A 22,489-nucleotide genomic window follows, 5' to 3' on the forward strand; every position below is an offset into this window, starting at 1 on the left:
CCCTTTGTATCTTTGCCACCTTGTTTGTGCCTCTCTAGATTAATTTTTTTCAATTTTTAATCTTTTCTCACCTATTGATTCTTATTCTCGTACTTCATACTATTCCTCCTCTCCTGCTCTGTCTTTCCCTTCTCTTTCCATAGCTTAGCCCCATGCCCACATCCTCACGTAAGCAAGAACAAAGAGGAAGGGACAGTTTGTGGCTCACTCAGTGCGCTGCTTCCTCTGCTATCCTCTCGAGGGTCGTAGTACTTTGGTTAAGCATTGTGGTGCATGCTCTTTTTTATGGGTACACATTCTATCCTCGCAGCACTGTTTGGCTATGCCAGTGTTGGACTGGAAGAGGAAAGATTTATGATGGCATTGATTGCAGTGCTAAAATAAACTGCCTTCCCTTAGCCAGAGGAATATGAGATTGTAAATGCCAGCGTTTTATACACAAAATGAAGGACACTGGCTAAGGAAGCCAGCTGCCTAGGTTAGCTGTTCAAGATCTGAAAATGGCAAGTCTTTAAAAGCCAAGAGCCAGAAAAAGTCATTTGTATTAGAACAAACTCTGTTGTGAGTCATTTGACTTCTTTTTGTCTTGCACGCAGAGTTTATGTCTCAGACCTTCTAAGGCCTGAGTAACATCTGATACTCTTTAGGCTGAACTAGCTCTAATAGGAGTGAGCTCCTGCTTGCAGTTAGATTACCACTTACCAGTTACAGCATACCACTCAGAACTCTATTTAATGTAAGTCTTGTGTTTACAGGCTGAAAACTATTACTTGTTTGTCTGTGATTTAGTTCCAGCCATACTGTTGAACAGTTCGGTGTCCCGAGCAATGGCAGACAAAGAGTGACCCAAGAGGGGCTTTTACTTTTTCCCTCATTCGTTTTTCTCCTGCAGCTTCAGCCATGGCCCAGGGTGACAAAGTCTGGTGGTTGTGGATGGTGTGGGAGTGGAGAGCTTGAACACACGTGAAGTGGAGCTTCTTCCCCAAGGGCGAGGGTGTAACTTCACAACGTGCTCTGATCAGGGAACATCACATAGTTGCATCTCCCTATAGGAAGCTGAGAGGGATGACGTGAAGCAGAGAACTGCACTCGGTAGCTCCTCCCTTCTTACTCCTGCCTTCTGGAAAGCTGTGTGTCTCCTTTTCCTGGGGCAGCACTTGTCCAGCTTCTCCAGTCAGCTAGGACAAGTGTGGATGCAGGTCCTCTGCCATGCCTCCCTTCTTAATAGGGTAAGGATTCTAACCGTGTGGGCTGTGTGTCACCCCGCATTTCACACACAAGTTTACATATGAGCTGTGTGTGGTTTTTCTTCTCTTTTACTTTAAAACACCCAAAACATACTCTTTGTCTTTTTTGCCCTTTTTCTTTATTTGTGCCTCACCCTTTTCTTCTTCCTGTCCCCTCTGTTCCCATGTTTTTAAAAAATATTTTACCAGGTGCTTCAGGTGGAAAAATAGGTTCATTGCAGCTAGATAACTGCTTGTGCCAAGGCCTACACAAACCTGAAAGAGGAAGCTGAAACACTGCTGAACATCAGGAAAGCTTTGTCCCACTCGAAAGCTTACACAGAAAGTGTTGGAGCATCCCCAGCCTGCTTGGGAAAGGATAGCCTTCCAGGCCCACTGCTAAAAGTGACCTACAGCTTAATTAAGCAGCATGACTCTTGTTCCCCCTAGTGGCTAATTACACAGGATCCGTTTCACATGAGCATTTCATTTGGCTGCCTTGGGTCTTTCTGCCTGAATTTTCCTCCCATTCACATTTTTGCTATGTTTTGTGACTTTCCTAATTCTCCTAGTGCGGTCAGTTGCCATTCTTTTGATTGTGACTTCAGGAAGCAGGAAAATGTGGAAAAAATCTTTATCTGTAACACAGCAATAGATTTAAGGTTGCAGAGGAGAGGAGAATTTCTCTACATTTTCTACTCATGCGTGCTGGATTTTTTTTTTCTGCAGCAGCAAGGGTTAAGAAAGAAGGACTTTCCTCTGTTTATCACCATCCCTGTTTGTACTGTAGCTCCTTAAGGATGAGCAGATACCCACGTCCAGAAATGTTAAGACACCTCAGATCAGCAGGCGTGTTTAATGTCCTTGAGATAAGTAATGAATTGCCTGGCTTTATGGATCAAACGAATACCATATAAACTGCAGTGTGGTATTTCATAGCGATGGGGGGAAGAGGAGCTGTGTTTGCCAGAGTCAAACTTATTAGCAGCCTGTCAGTGCAAGATAACACACATACTGGTGGAGTTTTGTTATCAGCTGTACTACTTCAAATGTCACATCAACCACTGCAGTATCAAGTTCTTCTGAATTTGCTTTGGTATAAATATGAGCCGAATTTTGCAAATGAGAAAACTTACGTTACCTGCCGAGAATCAGAATCAGAGTACTTGGCTTTTATTTCCGGCTTTGCCACTGACTCTATCTGTGACCTTGAACAAATTGTTTGACTTGGCTCTTTATCTAGCTGATCCTTGAAGCACATCTAGTGATGTCTGAGTGCTTTATCGGCAGGTTTTATAGTTACATTAAAGGTGATAGGATAAGGAGTGCAAAGAAGATGTATAATGCTGTTAATGATATTGCTCTGATGGACTGAAAAAAAGGTAAGAGTGGAAAGGCCAGTAGACTGCTGACCCAGTTCAATTTAATCAGAAAATCCTTTGACTTTGCTGGAAAACAAAAGCTTACATTAGAAATGGAAACAGTTTATGTGTGGTCGTTTTCATTGATAATATATGAAAGGTGGCTCATACAGTACAGTACGAATAGCACTCAGAAGTTTATATCAGGTTTTAGTATTCATATTCACATCGTTCATGATTTGTAAAGGTTGCATTATACATTTACAACGAAATGCACATGCTATGCAAAACTCTGGTTTAAAGAAAATACTTGGGTAAGAATGAGAAACCACATCCTTTAAAGCACAAATTCAGTCACAGGTAGAAACAACAAAGCTTAACTCAAGAGCAGCACTTTCTGTAGCTGCAGGCATCAAACGCTGCCTCTAACCAGCAACGGAGAGACTGGGTGCTGCTTTGGCTCAGGTCCTGGGCCCTCCTCACTGCAGCTGAAGACGTGTGCAGGAGACATAGAAATCAGATGTTACCCTTTTTGGTTTTTTTTACTGCAGTTAGATCAGGATTAGCACAAAGAACATATGCATCTTGCATTGCTGGGCATTTCTGATTTGTCTCTGAAACTGGTTTGTGACAGATCACTAACCCAGTGAATGTAACGTAAAACAGGATAATACCTCCTTGTTATAACTGTATCCTTTTTCTTGCATGTCTGGGTTGTATTTTTTTCATTTTAATTAAGTTACTGAGTTGTAGAGTGGCCTGCATTCCTTCTATTCCTGTAAAAATGAAATGACTGACAGCTTTTCAGTCTCGCAGGGTCCCACTGCTTGTTGGAAGAAGAGGGGGCAGGATGGGTTCCTACCAAAATTTTTACATTGACATTTAGAGAAACGATTCTTGAGCATGAGACGGCAGCTTCTTCTCAAGCACTTTGTTAGTGGCCTAGTCTGATTTTATACAGATTTGGATGAATTATTCTAAAACCAGAAACCAAGCCAGAGCAGAACAATGGCTAAGTGCATTTCATACAGCAAAATTAAGACTTCCATCAGACAGGTAACCTAATCTCCCTCCCCCTCTTCTAGCTTTGTCACTGCAAAGAAATATCTTTGGACAAAAACTAGCTGCTTTTTACATGTGCTGTATAAAGCAAAGTACAAGATTGCTGCTAAAAGAAAAGTGAAACAAATCTGGGATTTTGAGCTAGCGCAGTGTTCATGCAAGTAATTAGCCTCTACAAACAGAGCATTCCTTTTGAAATGGACAGCACTAAGGACAGGACTGAAAACTGTAAATATGTTAGCACTTTAAGCGAGAGCACAGCTTCAGCACTTGCTGCACTCATCAGCTGCTGTAAACAATATGGATCTTTGAAATGATCTCTGCTGAGATCTCAGCGCATTAGATAATGATAAGTTGTTCATTTTTGCTGCTTCTATTCTGTTTTACTTTCAGAAAGTATTCTCTGCAAAGAATAGGCTATGCTCCTGCTAGTGCACACTCCTCTTTTTCTGTGAGTAGGCACGGTGAGACCTGCAGGACCCTGGGGAGCGAAGGATGAGCCTGCAGAGCTGGGCTCTGCCTGCCCCAGAGAACAGCGTGTGCAGCTGCACTGCAGCTTTTCCTGTCGTGTTCTGCCTCTACTCGAGCCTGGAAAAGACTCTCTGAGGTCATCCAGCCTCAGCTCACAGTTTGTGCACTTCTTCAAACAGTTTCAAAAGAGAATTTGCTCGAGTAGTGGTAACACTTTATCTTGTGCTGCTTTGCAAAGGGTTAACAGTTTCTGAGCATCAAAAGTAGAGTGTTTCATGTTGAGAAAAGTGTGTACAATAGAAATTAATTTGAAACCAATAAAGCACTTTGCAAAGGACGTTATAAAAAGCTTGCATGCCACGATAACTTGTAAACATTCAGTGACCTTGCTGAGGTTCTGCTTGGTGACCTACGAGTGAAAAGCTCCAGGAGCCATCTGAGCCTCTGCTACTCTCTCAGCTTTCTGTGTTTAAATAAAAGGCCAGACCCTCAGCAGTAGGAATTGGCTCAATCCTGACCATCAGATGAACTGTAAATCACAAAGTGTTTTTTCTTCAGTTGTGCCTCACATTGGCTAGATTTCCCTCCTAAGTGTTTGATATTAATCTAGTGGTGTTACTGATTCCTAGGAATGTATGAGAAACAGAGGTGCAGAAGGTTTGCATGACTTGTCCAAGGTCAAAATGCAGGAGCTGACACATCCTGCTGCCCTCCTCACAGTCAAGAATTGTGCTGGGAAGAGTTTTCCCCATAAGCACTTCAGGAGCAGAACATTAGAAATTTCTCTTTAAAGCGAGTGAAGGGCAAAGCTTGCTTGGAAATAGGAGCCACAAGGTGCAGCTAACTGGAGGCTTCTTAAAAAACAGGAAATGGGATGGGACGGCGGAGAGCCCCATAAAAATAGGAATGGTGTCCCACTGGGTGCTGTAAGGGGAGCGTGCCCCTCTGGAGGTTCAGGGTTCAGCTTCCCTTGGAGATAAAAGGCAGCTTATAAACAAGCTCACCAAGCCTCCCACCTAGCCAAAATTTGGGGGGAAGGGAGGGGAAGGTGTGCAGACTCCTCTAATCTACCGTGCTCTATTCTGCTAGATCTCAACTTTAAAGATAACCCCCAGAGCAGGATGGTGCTATGTTAGATCTTGGGCCATGAGCCAGCCAAACTCTGCTGCCACTCGATGAGTCACTCACTAACACGCTAACTGCACTTTTAATTCTAGCTGGTGTGTTTTCAGACAGAACCAGCTATTGTTTTGAGCACAGTCAATTATAAAATCTGCTCTTTTTCTATTTGCCAAATGAATACAAATGCTTTCTTAGAAGGTCTCCTATGGAAAAAGATGCCTCGGATACCTTTAAGCATTCCTGCTGGCAGTGGTGGGTTCTGGGCGGCATGTTCAGATTTGGTCATTAAAAAGGGTTATGCTATATCCCTGCAGCCAAAGGCTCCTTTATGGCTCTGGGGCAGGTGGGGATTAATAATCCTTGCTTTTGTTTTTATGCAGAAAAATGCCAGGCTTGACAGAGAGCTGTAGTGGTGCTGAGGGTCACTTTTCACACTCACCGACAAGGATGGCTTCTTCCCGGTGCATTTGTGTAAGCTGGTGCCCACAGGTTTTTTTCTGTGCAATAAATGTAATTGCAGTACACAGTGAGCTTGTATATATAAAGAAGTTCCTACTTACAGAAAAGCTTTAATGATAAAGAAAAATACATTTCTCATTTCCAGATGGTCTCCAGGAGATACAAACCAATGTTTATAGGAGCAAGGGGATCAGAACCAGACAAGTTCACATCTCGAAAGAGAAGCAGACCATAAGGAGTTGCCAAGCATTTTATCCTCATTTTCAAAAGGCTGGTTTGAGACCTACAATCTTTGGAATGCGTGGGATGCATTCTTCTGCCCTGGCAACACCTGCAGAGCTCTTTGTACTGTGTTTCTGATCCGTCCATTGTTCCCAACCCCAGCTCTGGTTTGCCCAGTGAGCAGTTCTGTAAACAATAGAGAACCTTTCTGTTATATGGCTGGAGCAGGCATAGTGATGGAGGACGCAGAGCCAGAGTCCCATGGGATGCTGAAAGTATCTGGGGCCAGCTGCGCTTGGTGGCCCAGCAAATCCTCCCTTAACAGTCTTTGTAGTGCCTGCAGCTGCATGAGGAGTGTGGAGTACGCTCAGCCTAGGCTTCAGCCAGCCCTTGCTGTGCTGAGGGCAGAGGATCTTCACAAAGTGTCCCGTGCCAGGCACAGAGCCCAGGGTGCCTTCTTCAGCACCTGACTATGGAGCTGCGTCTTTGCCAGGTGTTCCTTCCCCTGGAAGGAGGCAGGACAGCACTGGCGCACCTTGTCTGGAGCAGTCGTGGGAAGGGAACCGAATGCACTCTGCAGTTAGACATTTCCTTTCTCTGTGCTGTGCTTCTCAAGGACAAAAGGCTGTGCAGTCCAGTTCTGAAGTCATAGCAGATTGCTGGTTTCTTCAAGGTTTGACTCTCTGCATGACACCCTTTGGATATTTGAAAAACACAAGTTTTCTCTTGAGAAATATTTTTTGTTGCAGATAGAATATCTGTAAGGCTGCCAGAAAGGCTCTCTTCCTATTTTTATGCACTTTTACTCTATTTTAGCAACTCAACCTTCTGTTGGCTTACAGTAGTGAAAGGCTTTTTTTTTTTTTAAGGCCTCTTTTTTTATGAGCCCCTGTCCAGAGTAATTTCCCAAATGCAGTCCAGATTGGGTAAAATGTAAATATATACCTGAGATTTAATAGTAAACCACACATCAGATTAATTAGGTCAAAAATAATTTCTAATCAAACTCACAGTGGGATTTTCCCTCATTAATCTCAGGAGATACTGGAGCATAGCAAAGAATAAATCTGAAAGGTGAGGGAAAAAGGGATGCCTCAGAACTTTAGAAAGATGCTGAAGAATAATTGAATGGAGAAGAGTGAGATGTTGCAAATAGTTTTGTTCTCTTGATGGAGTAACCATAAAGTAAAATGTAGGCCAAAACTGTTTTTATGACAAAGTCTCAGCTAGATAACCCCCAAATGCTAAAGCTTACAGAGTGGGAAATGAATGAAGAGATGTGTGCAGATTAATTAGATCGAAAAAATGTTTTGACAGCGTAAGTGAACATATGGAAGGAATTGAGAGAACCTGATCCAGTTCCCCACGTGTAAATGATGCCTTAGCCATTGCTCATAAAGCAAATACAGATGCAAAAAGGAAAAAAAAAGTGAAAGCCCCCATTCCTGCCCCCTCCCTCCGGTAAATCCCAACCTGTTGCCAGATGGCAAATAAAAGTTCCAACTAAATGCGCGGAAAGCTGTATGCTCAGCATGAATGTGAAAATAAATCAGCTAAATAAATCTGAATTTATCGCCTTAAAGGAAGTGGTGCAGTTTAACAAAATATTGTGTCAAATACACAGCCGAGTGTCAGGATATCCTGTGTGGATGCTTTTCCTTCAGTTTTTCTGTTTTACCTTCCCCTGTGCAAACGACTCCTGCATTCTGTCCAGCTAATTTCTTTTGTTCTGCAAGTTAGTGTGGAGTCACACACCTGCTCTGCCTGCCCCAAGGGTTTTCCCACCTAAAACTGAGGATATAAAAGCGTTACGACAGATAGTGCAAGAAGGGAGCAAGAGAAGCAAAATAACTTGCTCCAGGTTGTGCAGCGCTCCCAGACTCCAGTAGTGCTCTATCACCAGCAGCAATGAGTATGGACAGGGTTGATTTAGCTTACAGCTATATTGCAATTCCATACGTTGGGCTCTGATGTAGGAATCTGATCTTCTGACTCCCAGGTGAGCTTGCTTTCTGTTACACGGAGCTACCTGTCCATTTCCAAGCCCCCAAGTGGGTTAAATACGTGTATTTTCTTGTGTAGTTTATATGGACAAACCTTCTAAGTCTGTTGCAACTGTAATGCTGTGTAAGGTTAATAAATGACTTCCACCTCAGAAGGGGCTGAGGGAAATGTACTGTCCATGCTAGCTGGGAGCCTCCGCTTTGGTGACCGAGCTGCCAGCCAGGGCATAGCTACCCACAGCATGGGAGAGGTAGGGAGGCCAAGTGTGCCCCAGGTTGTGGGGAGCAGCCTGGTGGGCACAGGGCACAGCTCTGTGCTGCTGTGGTTGCATCACAGCAGTGTCTGCTGGCTGGACTCAAAGCTCTCTCGGATCTTCACCCACAGCACTGTGAAGTGGGCATACGTTTCATGAATAATCTTATATGGGCTTCTGTCTGGTAAGCGTGGCCGAGCTGTGCCCCAGCTCCAGTAAAGGCTGCTTAGACGTTGCCTGCAGACTGTTGATTCATGGCACCCAGTGCCAGCAGTCTGTGAGACTGAAACAGGAGCTAAACATTTGGGCTCTTTCCATTGCCTGGGTAAGCTGAAACCCGTGCTAAGCTGTCAAGTTTGCATCCAAGCAGCTTTGGACACTAAGAGTTGCCAGCAGTGGAGCCCTCACAAAGCAAACTACTTAATTATTTGATAGTCAAAGGCAAGTTTGGAGTGCAGAGTCAGATGAACAACAAAACAGCCTATATTTAGTAGCAGTGTGGCTGGAGCTTAGACCCAAACATAGTTTCCAGCTGATAGATGATGTGACAATCATAGCTGACCCTCATCCCATTCTAAATTTGGTCTGGAGAATAAGTAATTAATATCATCGCTAGCACGACAAGCCACCCTTCACAGCAGCTGCATTGCCACTGCTGCTCCTCTTACAGCTTTGTTGGCTGGCCAGCCTGGCTAAAGAACAAATTCTGTGTGACAGGGAGCTATGGTGGCCACAATCTGTCTGACACTCAGCGCGGTCATTTAAGCAGGATAAAAGTAGGTGCTCAGGAGGTAGAGGTGTGGCACTGTGGCCTTAGTTGCACTTGGCTCTTGTTACGTGATCTTTTTTTTCTATTTCCTCTTGTCTCTGATACTAAGGAGTGAAAGCCACTCTCCTACGTCATGGGAGAGGTCAAGTGATACGTACTTTAATCAGGCACAGGGGGCAGGAGTACAGCTAAAGCCTCTGTGTACCTCCCACGGTACAGTATTAGAGCCAAACCTAAAGCTACAGACTGGGAGTATAAGAAATCAAGCCTGTGGGAAAACAATACGCTTGGCCTATTTTGGAGAGAGGCAACTGAAACTTAAAAAAGTAAATTACGTGTTGAAAATAACTTGGGAAATCTTTTGCAAACCTTCTGTATCCCGATTTGGTCCTTGAACCACCGAAGTACCTTGCTTCAGTTCTGACTGACCATCCAAGGCCGGTCCAGCTGGCCCTGTCAACTGCAATTGGATGGATGTAGGAGTATAAAAACATTGGGCATCCTCTACGCTACCTGCCTGATTCCCCTCTACCACAGTGACAGTCTTTAACAAACAAATGGATGAAATATTTCTTTAGGGTGGGCCAATGCTGTTACCTAACACATGGGTAGGGAAATTCAAAAGGCCAGTGATTCTCCCTGGAATACAGTCTAGAACTGAAGCCCAGAGCTGGTGTCCTGCTTGCTGGACCTCCACCCTTCCATCCGCTTCTTCTCCCTCCTTCTCTGTAGTCTCACATACAAACTCCTTCTCTGAGGTTTGATCCTAACACAAAAATCTGTGTTGGAACAGAGCAAAAGAAAAATACAAGCTTGTGTGAAATTTTCCACCTTTTCACTAAATGAATGAAAGCCAAATTTTCACACTTTGGTCTTAGGTGTGAAATTTTTGCTCAGCTCTACTATTTATCCATAATGTGTTTTAAAACTTGGCTCACTCCGTTCAGAATGCCGCAGAGAATTGAGTTACAGATTTGGGGCTTTGTGCATGGCTGCCAAGATCTTCCCCTATAACTCAAACATATTTAAGGGGTTGGGGGGAAGCCACTAGAAAAATATTGTGTATGGATCCATCACATGCTTTCTTCATGCAGTCATATACCGCTAAAAAGGAATGTTCTGCTAGGGCTCTGTTACATAATTGAATTCGTGTAACTCCTGTAAGCGTAGATAAGATGAACTTTGCATCTCCAGGCTATTGAGTAAGCAATCCCTACATAAAAGCCTATAAGAAAACAGCAGCCTAAAAATCTCAGCACGCTTCAAAAGTGTTTCTTGGACATCAGCATTTTAAGAAATCTATTTATCTCCCTCAAATCCAAATACATGTGCCTAGATTCCTTAAAATGATGTCAGCATCTGTTAGTCTCAGCTTGTGTGTGGAGATGGGTGAGAGAGGTTCTTCACTGCTGAAGAAAGTAAAAATTCTTTGATATAACATATTTATGGTACTTGTTATAATGACTTAAAAGTGCAGAGAAGGTCAGTCTGTTAGCGTGAAGGTAGGTACTTACCCCTGCCAAATTCTACAAATTGGAAAAAGTCTACTGGGAATGTCAATCTGTTGTAAATAGAGCAACTTTTAAATTATTTTCCTGCGATGCTGGATCTGTGTCAGTAAAGCTGTACGCAAGCACAAGAGTCACGGCTGACCTGAGTGGGAGTCTGGATAATGTTGTCAAAGTAACGAAGGGGGAATTCTTATTTCAGAGCTCTGCATGGCTTAGAAGTCGAGGCTGACCTTCCACACATACACTGCTGTCATTCTCACGAATATCTGACGAACCATGTTTGCTGGTACAGCTGTCTCATTGCTTGGCTGTAGGAATGGCAGCTTTTGTTCACTTGCCTTATATTACCACAATAAAAATGAGTATAACTTCCTTCTTTTGCCTAAGTACTAAGATGAGGTAAATTAACTTTGGCTCGGAAAGAGGAGCAAACCGTGCATCTCATTCCAGCTTGTTCTGAGATTCCTCAATTACTTCTGTTACAATTTCTGATTGAAAACTGGTTTACAGCAGTTATTCTTCATCCTTCATGTCTTTCCTAGATGAATCATTCTTGGTGCAATGGCTGTCACTGCACAAGCTATAAACCAGCAGTGTTCAGAGAGAAAACATGCTGAATTTGCACTTGAGTACACCTCTTGGTTTTCATGTTGCCTAAAGATTCCTCCTCCAAGTAGCCGGCCACGCTGTTTTCATAACTGAAGCACAGTGTGCCCAAACAGTCTGGTGAGCTTTGATGTGTGCTTTTATATGTTCAGGCCAAATGCTTCCAGCCACTGAAATTGTGCAAACTTTAGATGATAGTTGTTTTTACTGTTAACAACAACATTGGTTAAAAATCCTAACGTTTCTTGGTGTTTTCAAATGAATAAGTGGGAAGAATACAGCTGAGAAATTGCATTTGTGCCTGAACACCTCATCCATTTAACTTCAGATGCATTTTAAAGTACTTAAATAGAGCATATGTGTAAATCCTGACAGGATCTGATGTTCCCAGGTCATTAGTTTCAGTGAGATTTGGTTACTTGACGACTTTGGTTTATCCGAAAAGCTAAGGCTGAGGTATGTAAATCTGATTTCTCATTTGATGTATGCTTTTAAGGGCCTACATCCCATTAATTTTCAGTAGTACTCAGCCACATAAGTCCTCAAGTCTCTATTGAAAATGGAACTTAAAGAGTATTTACAGGTAGGTTGATCTTCCTTGGCTCCCTCAGCAGTCCCGAGGCAGATGGGCTGCTCTTGTGGGATGCATGGGATGACACTGGGTGCTCTGCAGTCAGCCCTTGGAGGAGCTCATTGACTTGGGAATCAGAGGAGAGCAGACTCCCAGTCTAGGTAGCCCTTGTAAGCACCTCCTGTGTGCTCCTCCTGCTGCCAGGCTGACATGTTTTTCCTGGTGTCTCCTGGTATGACACAGTAGGTTGCTGCAGTGCATCTGACACATACTGTTAAAAACCTTTTCCTTTCCGTTGTTAAAAGGGCAAAGGTGAAATTTCCAGCATGAGCTGTCAGCTGGACCGTGATATTACTGGGAGATCTGCTGCCTGTGGAGGCTCAGCCTTAGCCTCTGCCCCAGGTGGTGCTGAAGAGCAGAATTCGGCCACCAGTTATGAATGAATTCCTCTGAACAACAACTGACTTTCCAGCAGGGTTGCAGAATGGCACCTTGCTTTGAAACACTGGTGGGCCTTGGAGAGTTTGGTTTGCTGGGCCTCTGCCTTCTGCCCTGGTAGGGTAATCCTGTTCGGCTAACTCTCCATGGTAAGCAGAGTGTTTACGGGCTTCTATCTGTCTCAGCTTTGACACTGTAACAAAAGGTTAGAAATCATGAATGCAGCCCTTTATTTCTGCTCCACAGTGCCTCTATTTTTTTCTGTGTAAACCCTTCACTTGCCTCTTGCCCAGCCTTTAGAAATGATGATCAAATGCGAACTTTCAGGGTTTATTTATAGCACAGCCTTTATGTAAAGGGAGAAAAGAAATGATTAAAAAGCAATTTTACAAAATATTTTGTTTTAAGAGGGAATTCATTATGTTTAAATCACTGTATTCATTGTACTGTCTAGACTGCCAAACAAAGAAGATAGAGCGTCATTCAAATCAAGATTGTGAAATTCTTGGTGACTGGAATTATGGATTTGGATGTCAACCCTCAAACTATTTCTGAACAGCAGCATTATCGCTTTGCTATATTTAAGGCTTTGTTGGAGACAGAGCAGTGCACAAGGTTGATCTGATTGAGTAATGCGATTCTAATGTTCCTTTGTTTCCAATTTCATTATAAATTCATATTTTCAATGTTCTGTTCCTCTTTGTCCCCAGAAAATTGTTGAAAAGAGTCTTCTCTGGGAGTAAAGTATTTGTTCAAACTAACAAAGACCAAATTGACCAAATTAAGAGAGGAATTCATGTATGATAGTTTGAGCAACCTAGAACAAGTTGCTGAAAATTGCTGGCTGTGTATTTTTTTTAACATAGTATTTAACATTACCATGGTGGTTGCTGTGAGAGCCTAATTCTGTCAGTTCCCAAGGACTTGGGTATATTTAGTAGATTTAAAAGTACAAAATATTAAGCTGATCACAGAATGATAGGAGTTGGAAGGGACCTCTAGAGATCAAGTCCAATCCCCCTGCTAAAGCAAGTTCTCTACAGCAGGTTGCACAGGTCTGCCTATATCCAGATGGGTGTTGAATCTTTCCACAGAAGGAGACTCCCCCACCTCTCTGGGCAGCCTGTTCCAGTGCTCTGTCACTCTGACAGTAAAGAAGTTCTTCCTTGTGTTAGTATGGAGCTTCCTGTGTTCTGATTTCTGCCCATTGCCCCTTGTTCTATTGCTGCAGTCTCCTTACTTGCATCTCTGTACCATCTGCAGATTCAGTAAGTGCGCTCTCTTTGCACACTCCAAGCTGAGAGACTACTTCAGCATCTTCCTGTACTCGGAAAAATGAGCTAAATGTGGATAGCAGGGTGAGCCAGCAGAAGATAAGCAGCAGCCAGGCCCTGATTCCTGGCGTAGGCCATGCTCTGAAGAACCAGCTTTTCTTTAGGGACCTCGCTGGCCTGTCCTGTGCTCAGCCCCAGCATCACGATGGCTCCTCCTCAGCTGCTTGTCCAGACCCCTGTGCCAGCGCTGCAGCAGAAAGGCAATAGGCCTGCATCAGTTTGAGAACAGCCAATTTAAAGTTTTGGAAAGTCACAGGGAGAAGAGGGAAGATTATCTGGAAAGAGAAGGTTCGTGTTTGGGGAGGGATCACAGTTTTTAGGGTACTTTTTGCAGTTTGGTGTAACACTGGGAGAAGTGGAAGCTCCAGCTTCTAGCGAAAATGGGAGGCATTCATCAGCTCCACAGAGGCTTGGCTTGGCTCTCTGAAGGCACCTGTGACACACCGGCTTCCAGGCTGGGTCACAGATGCCCCAGGTCTTTGTTGGGCCTCAGTCAGGTGACAGTGGCACCGGCAGGGAGCCAGAGGATGTGCCGTGGCACCCACACTGGCTTTGTCTGCTTGTGCCAGCATTGATGTCTTCTGTCCAGAACCAATCTGAGAAGACCTTTAGTCAGATGAGTAACAGTGTAGAAATAAAACTGGCCTTACTGTATGTTTGTCTCGCGAGGTTGGCTTATCTCCCAAAGAAGTGGTTAGTGCATTTTTCAACACTGAAAGCTGTAAGAGGCCTGGAGTAAAGCACAACATTGGTGGAGTGTATTTATGGCAGAGGTAGAACCTTTCTGGGGAGCAGAGCTGTTTGTTTGCTCCTGATGTTCCCTAGTATGGGATTTGTGTACAGAGGGGTTGAACAGCTAAGGCTCTCTGGTTCATTTTTCTTACAGTTGAGAGGAAAGTTGATTTTTCTGAGACATTTACAGCCTTTCAGGTGTCCCTTATTTTCTTCTACTGGTGTGTACAGTAGCACCAGGGCAATTCAACAGGAGTTGTAAAGCAGGGAATTGAAAGCAATGTGATTTTTTGCATTAGTGAGAAAGCTTTGGGGGGCTTTGCTATGCTGCATGCCCCTTTTCCTTGTGTTTTCTGTGTTTCTCCTGTAAGAGAGGAAACTCTCTGAAAAAGCATTGTTGGTTGTACAAGAGGAAATTATCTTTTGCTTCTTTTTTTTTTTCCTGTGCTCATTCATTTTGTGGGAGGCTCTAAGTCCAGCTGGCCATGTAAGGGAGTTGTAAGAGATGGACTATTGTGCTTGAGTTAGTATCACCTGTTAAAAAACAGAATAAACGCTCATTTCTCTTACTTGGAAAGATATCAGCCTTTCTATGTCAGTATTTTAATCTGGCTGGTGAGTAGAATCGCTGTGCCAGCAGACTCACATGTCCCGGAGAAGAGAACACATTATCTCACTGGAAGTGTTATTTCAAGGGTGTTTCTTAGGGAGTCAAAATACAATCAACTTCTGCATATATGAAAGAGTACAGGCATATCAGTGCACTGCAACACTCCTCTGCTATTTTATCAGAAACTCCTAACAGAGTAAAATGCTGACCACCATCACTGGCAGCATGTCTTGCTTTGGTAGAGTTGTGACTTCAACCAGTATTTAATCTCCTGAAGTTGACAAATGTAGAAAGTAGGTGTTGCACATTTTGATAGGCAGTATGAAAGGATTTGTTGATGCTGAAGGACAAAGCAAACACAGAACACAACAGTAATGGCAGATAGGCGCTGCCTGCGGCTCTGGCACACGTGTGGCATCCCAGGCACTGCGTGCCCAGCTGGCCAAACACCACTGCACATGGAGACAGGGTAGCTGCTGGCTTCATGGGCAGGCCACGTACATGCTGGCAGTTAGCTCGTGATCATATTTCTTTAACACAGTGGAAATGGGAAACCAGAAGATGTAAGGTCTGCTGGTCACTTGCTTATCTTCAGAACCTCCCTGTTATGAGGTGGTGAAACTGTGCTTACATTGCTCACCCACGCTGTAAAGCTGTGTGAGTTCCTCAGCTGTAAAATGCTGGATTAGTGGAGAGCAAACATTTTACTACAAAAAATAGACTATAAAATCATCCAACCCTTTTAAAAATCTGGCGGTATAATTTGAGGAGGTGGCTTCCAGCAGAAGCGGCTTGGCACAGGCTGGCTGTTCTCCAGAAGTCACTGACAATCTCTCAGTGTTGTGCTTTAGGCACTAACATTAAAACAGACTTAGGGTCCTGCATAGAAACTATGGGTTCTGATAGAGATTTCATCAGTCACTGTTTCTTGAATCCTGTGTTTTATGTTTAGTGCCTTTCCATCTGAAAACTGTTGCTCTAATGCTCCTTGTGAAAGAACTTCCAGTTAAAATAGCCTTAGCCTGCTGCCTCCACCCTTGCTCGAGAGCTTGAGCTTGACTCTCTGCTCACATTGGTGGTCATTCTCATGCCAGTGGGATTGCTCAGGAAAATCTGTAGAAAATCAGAATCTCACAGAGATTGGGAAAAAAAACCAAACTACTCGGTCCTCTCCCATCTGCACACGGCTGTCCCAGAGACTTCTTCCAAAGGGATGCATCCCTTCCTCTGTCTTTATTTTGGCCAAAAGCGGATGAGGTTCAAAATCTGTTTCAGACACCTTTATCTTGGAATGTGAGAGCAGAACTTTGCAAGATATATTGAGCTTCTGAAGCACTCTCAAGTCCTTCCTTGCTGCAGGGAATTGATATTTTAGAAATATGATTAAGAGATCTCATGTAATGTATCGTTTTATTTGAGAAATTTCCCCTCCAGGGATGCAGTGTTTAACATTTCCTTTGGTTAGTGTAAATAATAAAAGATAAGTCTGTTCTGCCTCAGACTCCCAGTAAGAAAGAGGAACAGATTTTGGTTTACTGAGAGGTCTGCAGTACTTTGTTCTCATGACTACTATATTATGGGATTGAACATATTTTAAGCCATCTGGTCTGTTCAGTCGAAACAAAATACATCAGTAATGTTCCGATTGGTTTTGAAACATCTTGTTCTTGTCAAAAAGTATTTTAAATCAAAACAGGCTTTTCCAGCTTGTGTTTGTCTTTTACTAGGAGGCCATGGCAAAAATGGGAAGAATCGGGCGAGTCGTGCGACCTAACCATGAGCATAAAAGGTAATCGTGATTTTTGTGTGTTCACCTATGAGAATTTACCTAAAATTAAGTTGCGCTCTCACATTCTAACCCTGCTTGAATGCATTAGCGTTTTTAACCCCTGTTTTTTAAAGATCACATGAGCGCCCAAATCTTCAGTGCGGGTGAAGGTGGTAATCTACTCCAAGGAAGCCCCTTACCCTGTAAATCTCCGCCCATGCCCGCGGCTTGCCTTGGCAAGCGGATGCCACTCGCAGCGCGAGAGATGCGCTGAGCTGCTGGGAAGGGGCCGGCAGGCCGGGACAGCGCAAGCTGCGCTTCAGCGAGTGCCCGCCCGGCCGAGCCCCGCAGCGCTGGCAGCGTGGAGGCCCGGGCCCGGGCCGGCGCTGGGCGGAGGAGCGCGGGCACCCCCTGGCGGCGAGGCCGGGGCTGGGAGCTGGGAGCGTCCGGGGGTGCTCTAGGAGAACTGAAAATCAGAGGCGGCTGCGGGGAAACCAAATGTGCTGTTCTAACTTGGAGCCACTTGTTGGGTGGAAACTGTGCTCTGGCAGTTTGCAGGACTCAGGTGCGAGTCAAACTTGTTATTAGAGTCAGAGCTACTTTGATGCTAAATGAAGGAAGGAAGCATGTATATTGCAAGGGATTTCAATTTTTGTTGAAATTAACTCGTTTATACAGATTTTATGACAAGAAATATGAAGTATTTTTGAAACTTGTGGAACATCAGAGAGAGTATCGCTCCATCATGAACAGCTTCTAATCCAGTCGCATCCTCTGGGAACGGCGGGGATAAATGCCCAGACACCAATGATGAGGGTAATTTCATCTTGCTGTACCATCCGTTGTAAAAATACAATGGTATCATTGAAAACGTCCATTTTTGTGATTAAGGAGAAATAAAATGCACTAAATTCACTGCGAAGTACTGGGTGTTTTCCGCCTGTAATCCACGCACACCAGGGACAATGGGGATACGCTCTTCCCCAGTTGCAGGGGCCAGAGGCCAGCTGCAGACAGCCTGGTGCTACCGCTTGCAGACAGCGTCATGCCGGGCAGCACGAGGAGCAGCGCCGCTGATTGGGGTGGATCTGAATCCCTGGCCTGTGCTGTGCTTTTCACAGGTATTGCACACGTGGTCCCTTTAGTACCTGCTACAGCTGAGACATTGTTTCCATTGGAATGTTCTGTTTCAGTTTGGTTTTTTTTTTACTGTGATTATAGTATGTCTTTGGTGGCTGATACTTGGAAATTGTTTTTGCAGCTGTGCGGTCTTTCCTTCTGTTTCCCTGTTTCCTGCTCTTTTTTCTGTCTCCATTCTTGCAGCATAGTCGTTTTGCTATCGATTTGAGCCATTTTGTCTTTTGCAAGTAACTCGCTCTCAGTGCACGTGAATCTCTTTGCAGATGTGAGCCGGCCCACGGTTGATACTGAAGGATGAGGCTGAGCAGGCAGTTGCTGCAAACATGCTCATAATGCAGGAGCATTCCTTGCACCCTGCCAGCTGCCTCTCGGCTGTCAGCCCTGCAGCAATCCAGCTCTCTGTGCCTGCTCTTACCACATTGCTTCACACAGGCCTGGTTCAAGACCTGTGCATCCACACACCCACAGCCGCAGAGCTAAGCCCAGTGACAGCAGGTACAGAGAATGCAGAGGGAGAGAGAGGTTTTCCTTCCTTAGACTTGCATTTGTCCATGCCTGGACACCCTCCTGGCTGCCTGCTGGCCAGTCCTGGTCAACAAGAGGCTTCCACTTGTTTTTGGGTAATTCTGAAGCTGGACAGTTACTCCTACGGGAAGCTGCCAGGCTCCCAACATCAGCTCATGGCTTGGCTGGCCATGGAGGTAGAGGGGCTGGATGCTCTGTTTGTACACTGCAGAAACATTTCACCTCAGACAATACTGATTTGATCTCGCAAGATCCAAACACTGCCAGTGCCTTTGGTGAGATTCTCAGAAATTCTTGTTCTGCCCTTTGTCTGTTATTTCTTAATAAAAGATACCGTTCTGTTTGGGGGCTGTAACTCTGTTATAGGTCACTAATGAGAGCCCTTCTTTTCTTCAGACTGCAGTTTGTGACCCTCTTGGTGAGCCTTTAGTATGCCACAGAAACAACCTACAAGCCCTTTCCATGGAGCCAGTATTCGTAAAAATGGACTCCATCCTTATAACTTAGCTTGATAGCAAACCCATTCCTTTGTATTGGCATAGGCTGTTATTCCCAGTTAAATGCAAACAGAAGTTAGACAATAACAAAACTACACTTAGAGAACTTGGAAAATAATGGTTTCTGGGGTTTATGTGTTTGTAGTCAGCACTCAAAAACATCTGGGATTTTTTTTTAAAGAAACAATGCACTTCCTGCCTCGTACTTCATGGAAAAGCAATTGTTGCCATTTCCAAAGTACCCATTGTTAAGAGAGACAGCTTTACAAGTTCAGGGACATAATTAAAGACAATGAAAGTTGATGGGAATAAAATGAAAAAAACATCATAGCAAAAAGAGTATAACAAGCAAGAGAATAACTGTGGCACTCTGGTGTATCATAGCATACAGTAAAATATGTCAATTGAAAATGTGTAAAAAGAAAAAACAGTTGGAGACTGGTGTATTGTGAACAATAAATATTCATATATTTTAATATATCAATTTTAATATACAACTCATATGTAAAAATGAAGTTCACTGACTCCAAATACATAACAAATGTACAGATTGTACAGTGACAGATGCTTAGGATTGTCTGGCACTCTACCAGCATTTTTAACTTGTCACACTCAACACACACAGCAACTTTCGCAGATTTTCCACAAACTTCCTTATCATCATAAATTTAGCCTCGATCTCTCACGGATCCGGTACCAAGACTTGCAGGGAAATCACAAGGAGTGTATGGAGTCTAGCAGCCATTCGTGCTGACTTGGTTCACCAAAGCTGTATACTTTGCATAGGCTCAGGCAAAAGACTAACATAGAGATTTGCTCACGCTTCTTTTGTGATCCTTTTAATGCCATTCTCCCCTTGTAATTCTTACATTTTACGGTTGTGTTTTTGCTCCAAGCCAGTATTACTATCAGCTTCATATTGTCCAATTTTAGGATCGGGACTGTACTCATAGCAGAGTGTAAAAATCTGTATTCCATTGGTTATGTGTTCAGCTGTGATAACACGCAGTGACATCAAGATTTTGTAGAGGTATTATCTAACATTACTTGTGTTACTTGAGACCTAGCAAATATCGGTTTGCTAAATTCTGGAATTAAAATTGTATTCAAATTGAGACAAGACTCAAAATGTCAAAGCTTAAGAGTTCTAAAAATCTCAACTGTAAGTTGACTGGCATTGTAATTCTAGGTCCTGTTCATAGGCTTAGGCATTTTCAATTCAGGCACTTCATATGAGGATAAGCTGGAGACACATGAAGCATGAAAGACTCTAGTAAATATACAGTGGCACAGCCTTCTAAGCAATTGCACATCAAATCACTTGGCCATGCCAAATAGCACTTGAGTCCTGCTTCAGTCTTTGCAGCAGAATGACAAATCCATCACATGCTGCCCCAAATGAAGGAGAAGCCTGTCACTGTTTGATTGAGTTTGACTGAGAAATCAAAGTTTGAGTCACTCAGGATTCTGACAGCATGCTCTGAGCTGCAGACCTTGCCATATTTACCCCATTTGTTGCAATTTGCTGACAAATGTTTATCACACAAATTAAAAGAAGGGAAACAACCACCATATCATCAGCTGTTCCGAGTGTTCTACAGAGAGGCCCAGGCATCGTGTCAAAAGGAGACGATAAGCATATGACTGTTCCAAAGGAGCAAACAACAACTCTTAGGAAAAAAATGCACATGAGACCACCCCAGGTGAAGATTCCTCGCAAGGCAAGAGTCAGGAATAGTGGCATGTCATAGAGGTAATCTGCAAACTGAACACGCAGATGAGTTAAGCTCTGCTCCATTCTCATCCATGCAGTTCTTTCAGTTGCATGAGTCTCTAAGCATTTCTAGATTCAAATCTCTTGAATGCAAAAACTTTCTGTGCTGTCCAAGTTCACCAGCGCAGGTCAGTTATTTTGCAGGTTCTACAAGCACACTCCTAAGGCAGTCCTCACTCCCCCAGCACTTTGCATTGTGTATTATTCTTGATGCTTTTGGAAACTAGGTCTTAATGGCTGCCTTGAGTATATATGCTGTCTTTAAAGTCTGGCATCAAGTGTATGCTAACAGTACAGGAAAAAGAGGCCTCAAGTCTCACTTTAATGTGGATGGGAAATGTAGGACTGAGTGATTATAACGATAATTCCTGCTCATTAATACTAATTTGTTGGGTTGGAAAATAACATTCTCATGCACAGTACTTAGTTTAGTCCACAGATTAAAACAGACTCCACAGTCCTGTTTGGGCCCCCCACCAGGATGTGACAGGACAGGAGGATTTGCTTTGGTGATATTCTGCACGCTGTCAAGAATGGGCCTCACGTGTGCCTTCAGCCCTCATCTCTCACATCATTTCCAGTACCTGTCACGTCCCTGCACCATCTGGGATTCCAGCTTTAATGAAGTACAGAGCCAGTACCTCAGTAAAAAAAAAAACAGCTGCTTTCTAAGCTGGAATTTGCATTGGAACAAAAAATAGATGCAATTTGAACTCCTGGAGTTCAAATGTGAAAGTTTTACGCTGACCATCTCTAATTCTGCTTCACTTCCTAAGTATCATCTTGCACTTCCTTCTCCTCTCTGCCAGGATGACTGCAGAATAATTTCTCTGAGCTAGAAACTCTGAGAAGCACCATTGCTAGAAGATGCTGACTCCAGCAGTGAATGTTAAGACTTCCCCTATAATATCATCAGTGAGTGTATAAAAAGATAATTCACATACTGAGACAAACCGGTTTTCATTGCTGAGTCTCTTGCAATCCTCCGTGTGTTATGCAGTACTAACTATGTAAATGTAGATTTATAAATACTTACGGGTCGAGGTTGCCCTGAGAAACGCTTGTTGTAAGCTCTAATGTCATGTACAATCTGTTTACTTGGCTTATCGTGTAGCTTTTCACAAGAGATGTTATCCAGAACCACCACCTTCATAAGAAAAGAATACAGGCATTACCACTGTGTATTTTAATCTTCAGTATAAAGGATAGTGTTTTGTAGTACATGTCTCTTCATAGGCAATCTATTACAAATTGACCTTTGTACAGTTCCAGCAGTTCCACAACAGCAAGAACATCTTCCTTTTATGACCTGCATCCAACCTACCAGTACAGCAGGCAGGCTCTGGCAGGGGTCAGAGGAGATGAGGGAGTCGCATGTCCTATATTACCTTTTACAGAATGTTATCCCAGAGATTCTATAAACTATACAAAAGTAAAATGCCAGAGGCCTGTTTAATATTTCAAAGAATTGCCTGATAAGATGTGTCAAATTACAAATATGATTGGCTGCAGAGTCATTCAACTGTAAGTGGGTTTTGAAATGCAATGGAAAATTAAAGGATTAATAAAGTTGATCCTAAGAGCTCAAGCTTGTCATTTTCTATTTATCATAATGCAGATGTATACAGGGGAGATGTCTTACCTTTTGTCTGCAGAGAGGGCACATTATTGCTCCTAACCAGAGACTATGTTTCCAGTATGTAATTAGACAAGATCCTACAAAAAAATAATAATAGTAATTTTAAGATGCATGGAGTATATTTGAGGATTATGTTTATAAAAAGTTATCAGAATTAATAAATGCTCTTTCTACAATTGACTGCAGAAATGAATGTAATTTTTTGCTTTCATTTTAAGGTGTGGTTTTACTCTGCAAACTGTAAAAATGGAGCTGTAGATCTTGATTGATATATACAGCAACATGGAACTTCCCCCCCAACAAAGACTCTGATAGTTTGATTCCAGTGGATAGTATCTTGTTCTTGAAGCTTCCTTGGTTGTGGATGAAGCACTCAGGAATACAAGTACCCTTCC

General features: G+C 43.3%; 2 protein-coding genes across 29 annotated transcripts in view; one reads left to right on the forward strand and one right to left on the reverse strand.

Annotated features, from left to right (window-relative positions):
• Positions 1–17,441, forward strand: part of FGGY (FGGY carbohydrate kinase domain containing) — a 291,340-nt gene extending 273,899 nt beyond the window's left edge. For 19 of the 22 annotated variants that reach the window (XM_021405281.1, XM_021405279.1, XM_021405282.1 and 16 more), the window contains 2 exons: positions 16,479–16,540; positions 17,198–17,441. In XM_021405281.1, the coding sequence (XP_021260956.1) occupies positions 16,479–16,540; positions 17,198–17,279 (144 nt within the window). In that variant the 3' untranslated portion in view covers positions 17,280–17,441. Of the gene's footprint in view, positions 1–5,622; positions 5,714–5,846; positions 6,035–16,478; positions 16,541–17,197 lie in introns of those variants that run through there. The other 3 variants (XM_021405288.1, XR_002441321.1, XR_002441322.1) reach the window with 3 other exon arrangements.
• LOC110402815 (E3 ubiquitin-protein ligase RNF170-like) overlaps positions 1–22,489 on the reverse strand; it is a 60,579-nt gene that overhangs the window by 21,904 nt on the left and 16,186 nt on the right. For 3 of the 7 annotated variants that reach the window (XM_021405324.1, XM_021405322.1, XM_021405320.1), the window contains exons 3-4: positions 22,098–22,171; positions 21,492–21,602 (exon numbers count right to left, since the gene is read on the reverse strand). In XM_021405324.1, coding sequence (XP_021260999.1) covers positions 21,492–21,602; positions 22,098–22,171 — 185 coding nt within the window. Of the gene's footprint in view, positions 1–6,085; positions 6,619–12,396; positions 13,597–19,125; positions 20,447–21,491; positions 21,603–22,097; positions 22,172–22,489 lie in introns of those variants that run through there. The other 4 variants (XM_021405317.1, XM_021405318.1, XM_021405323.1 and 1 more) reach the window with 3 other exon arrangements.

This window comes from Numida meleagris, chromosome 7 (genome assembly GCF_002078875.1).
Source record: "Numida meleagris isolate 19003 breed g44 Domestic line chromosome 7, NumMel1.0, whole genome shotgun sequence".
Classification (NCBI taxonomy): domain Eukaryota; kingdom Metazoa; phylum Chordata; class Aves; order Galliformes; family Numididae; genus Numida; species Numida meleagris.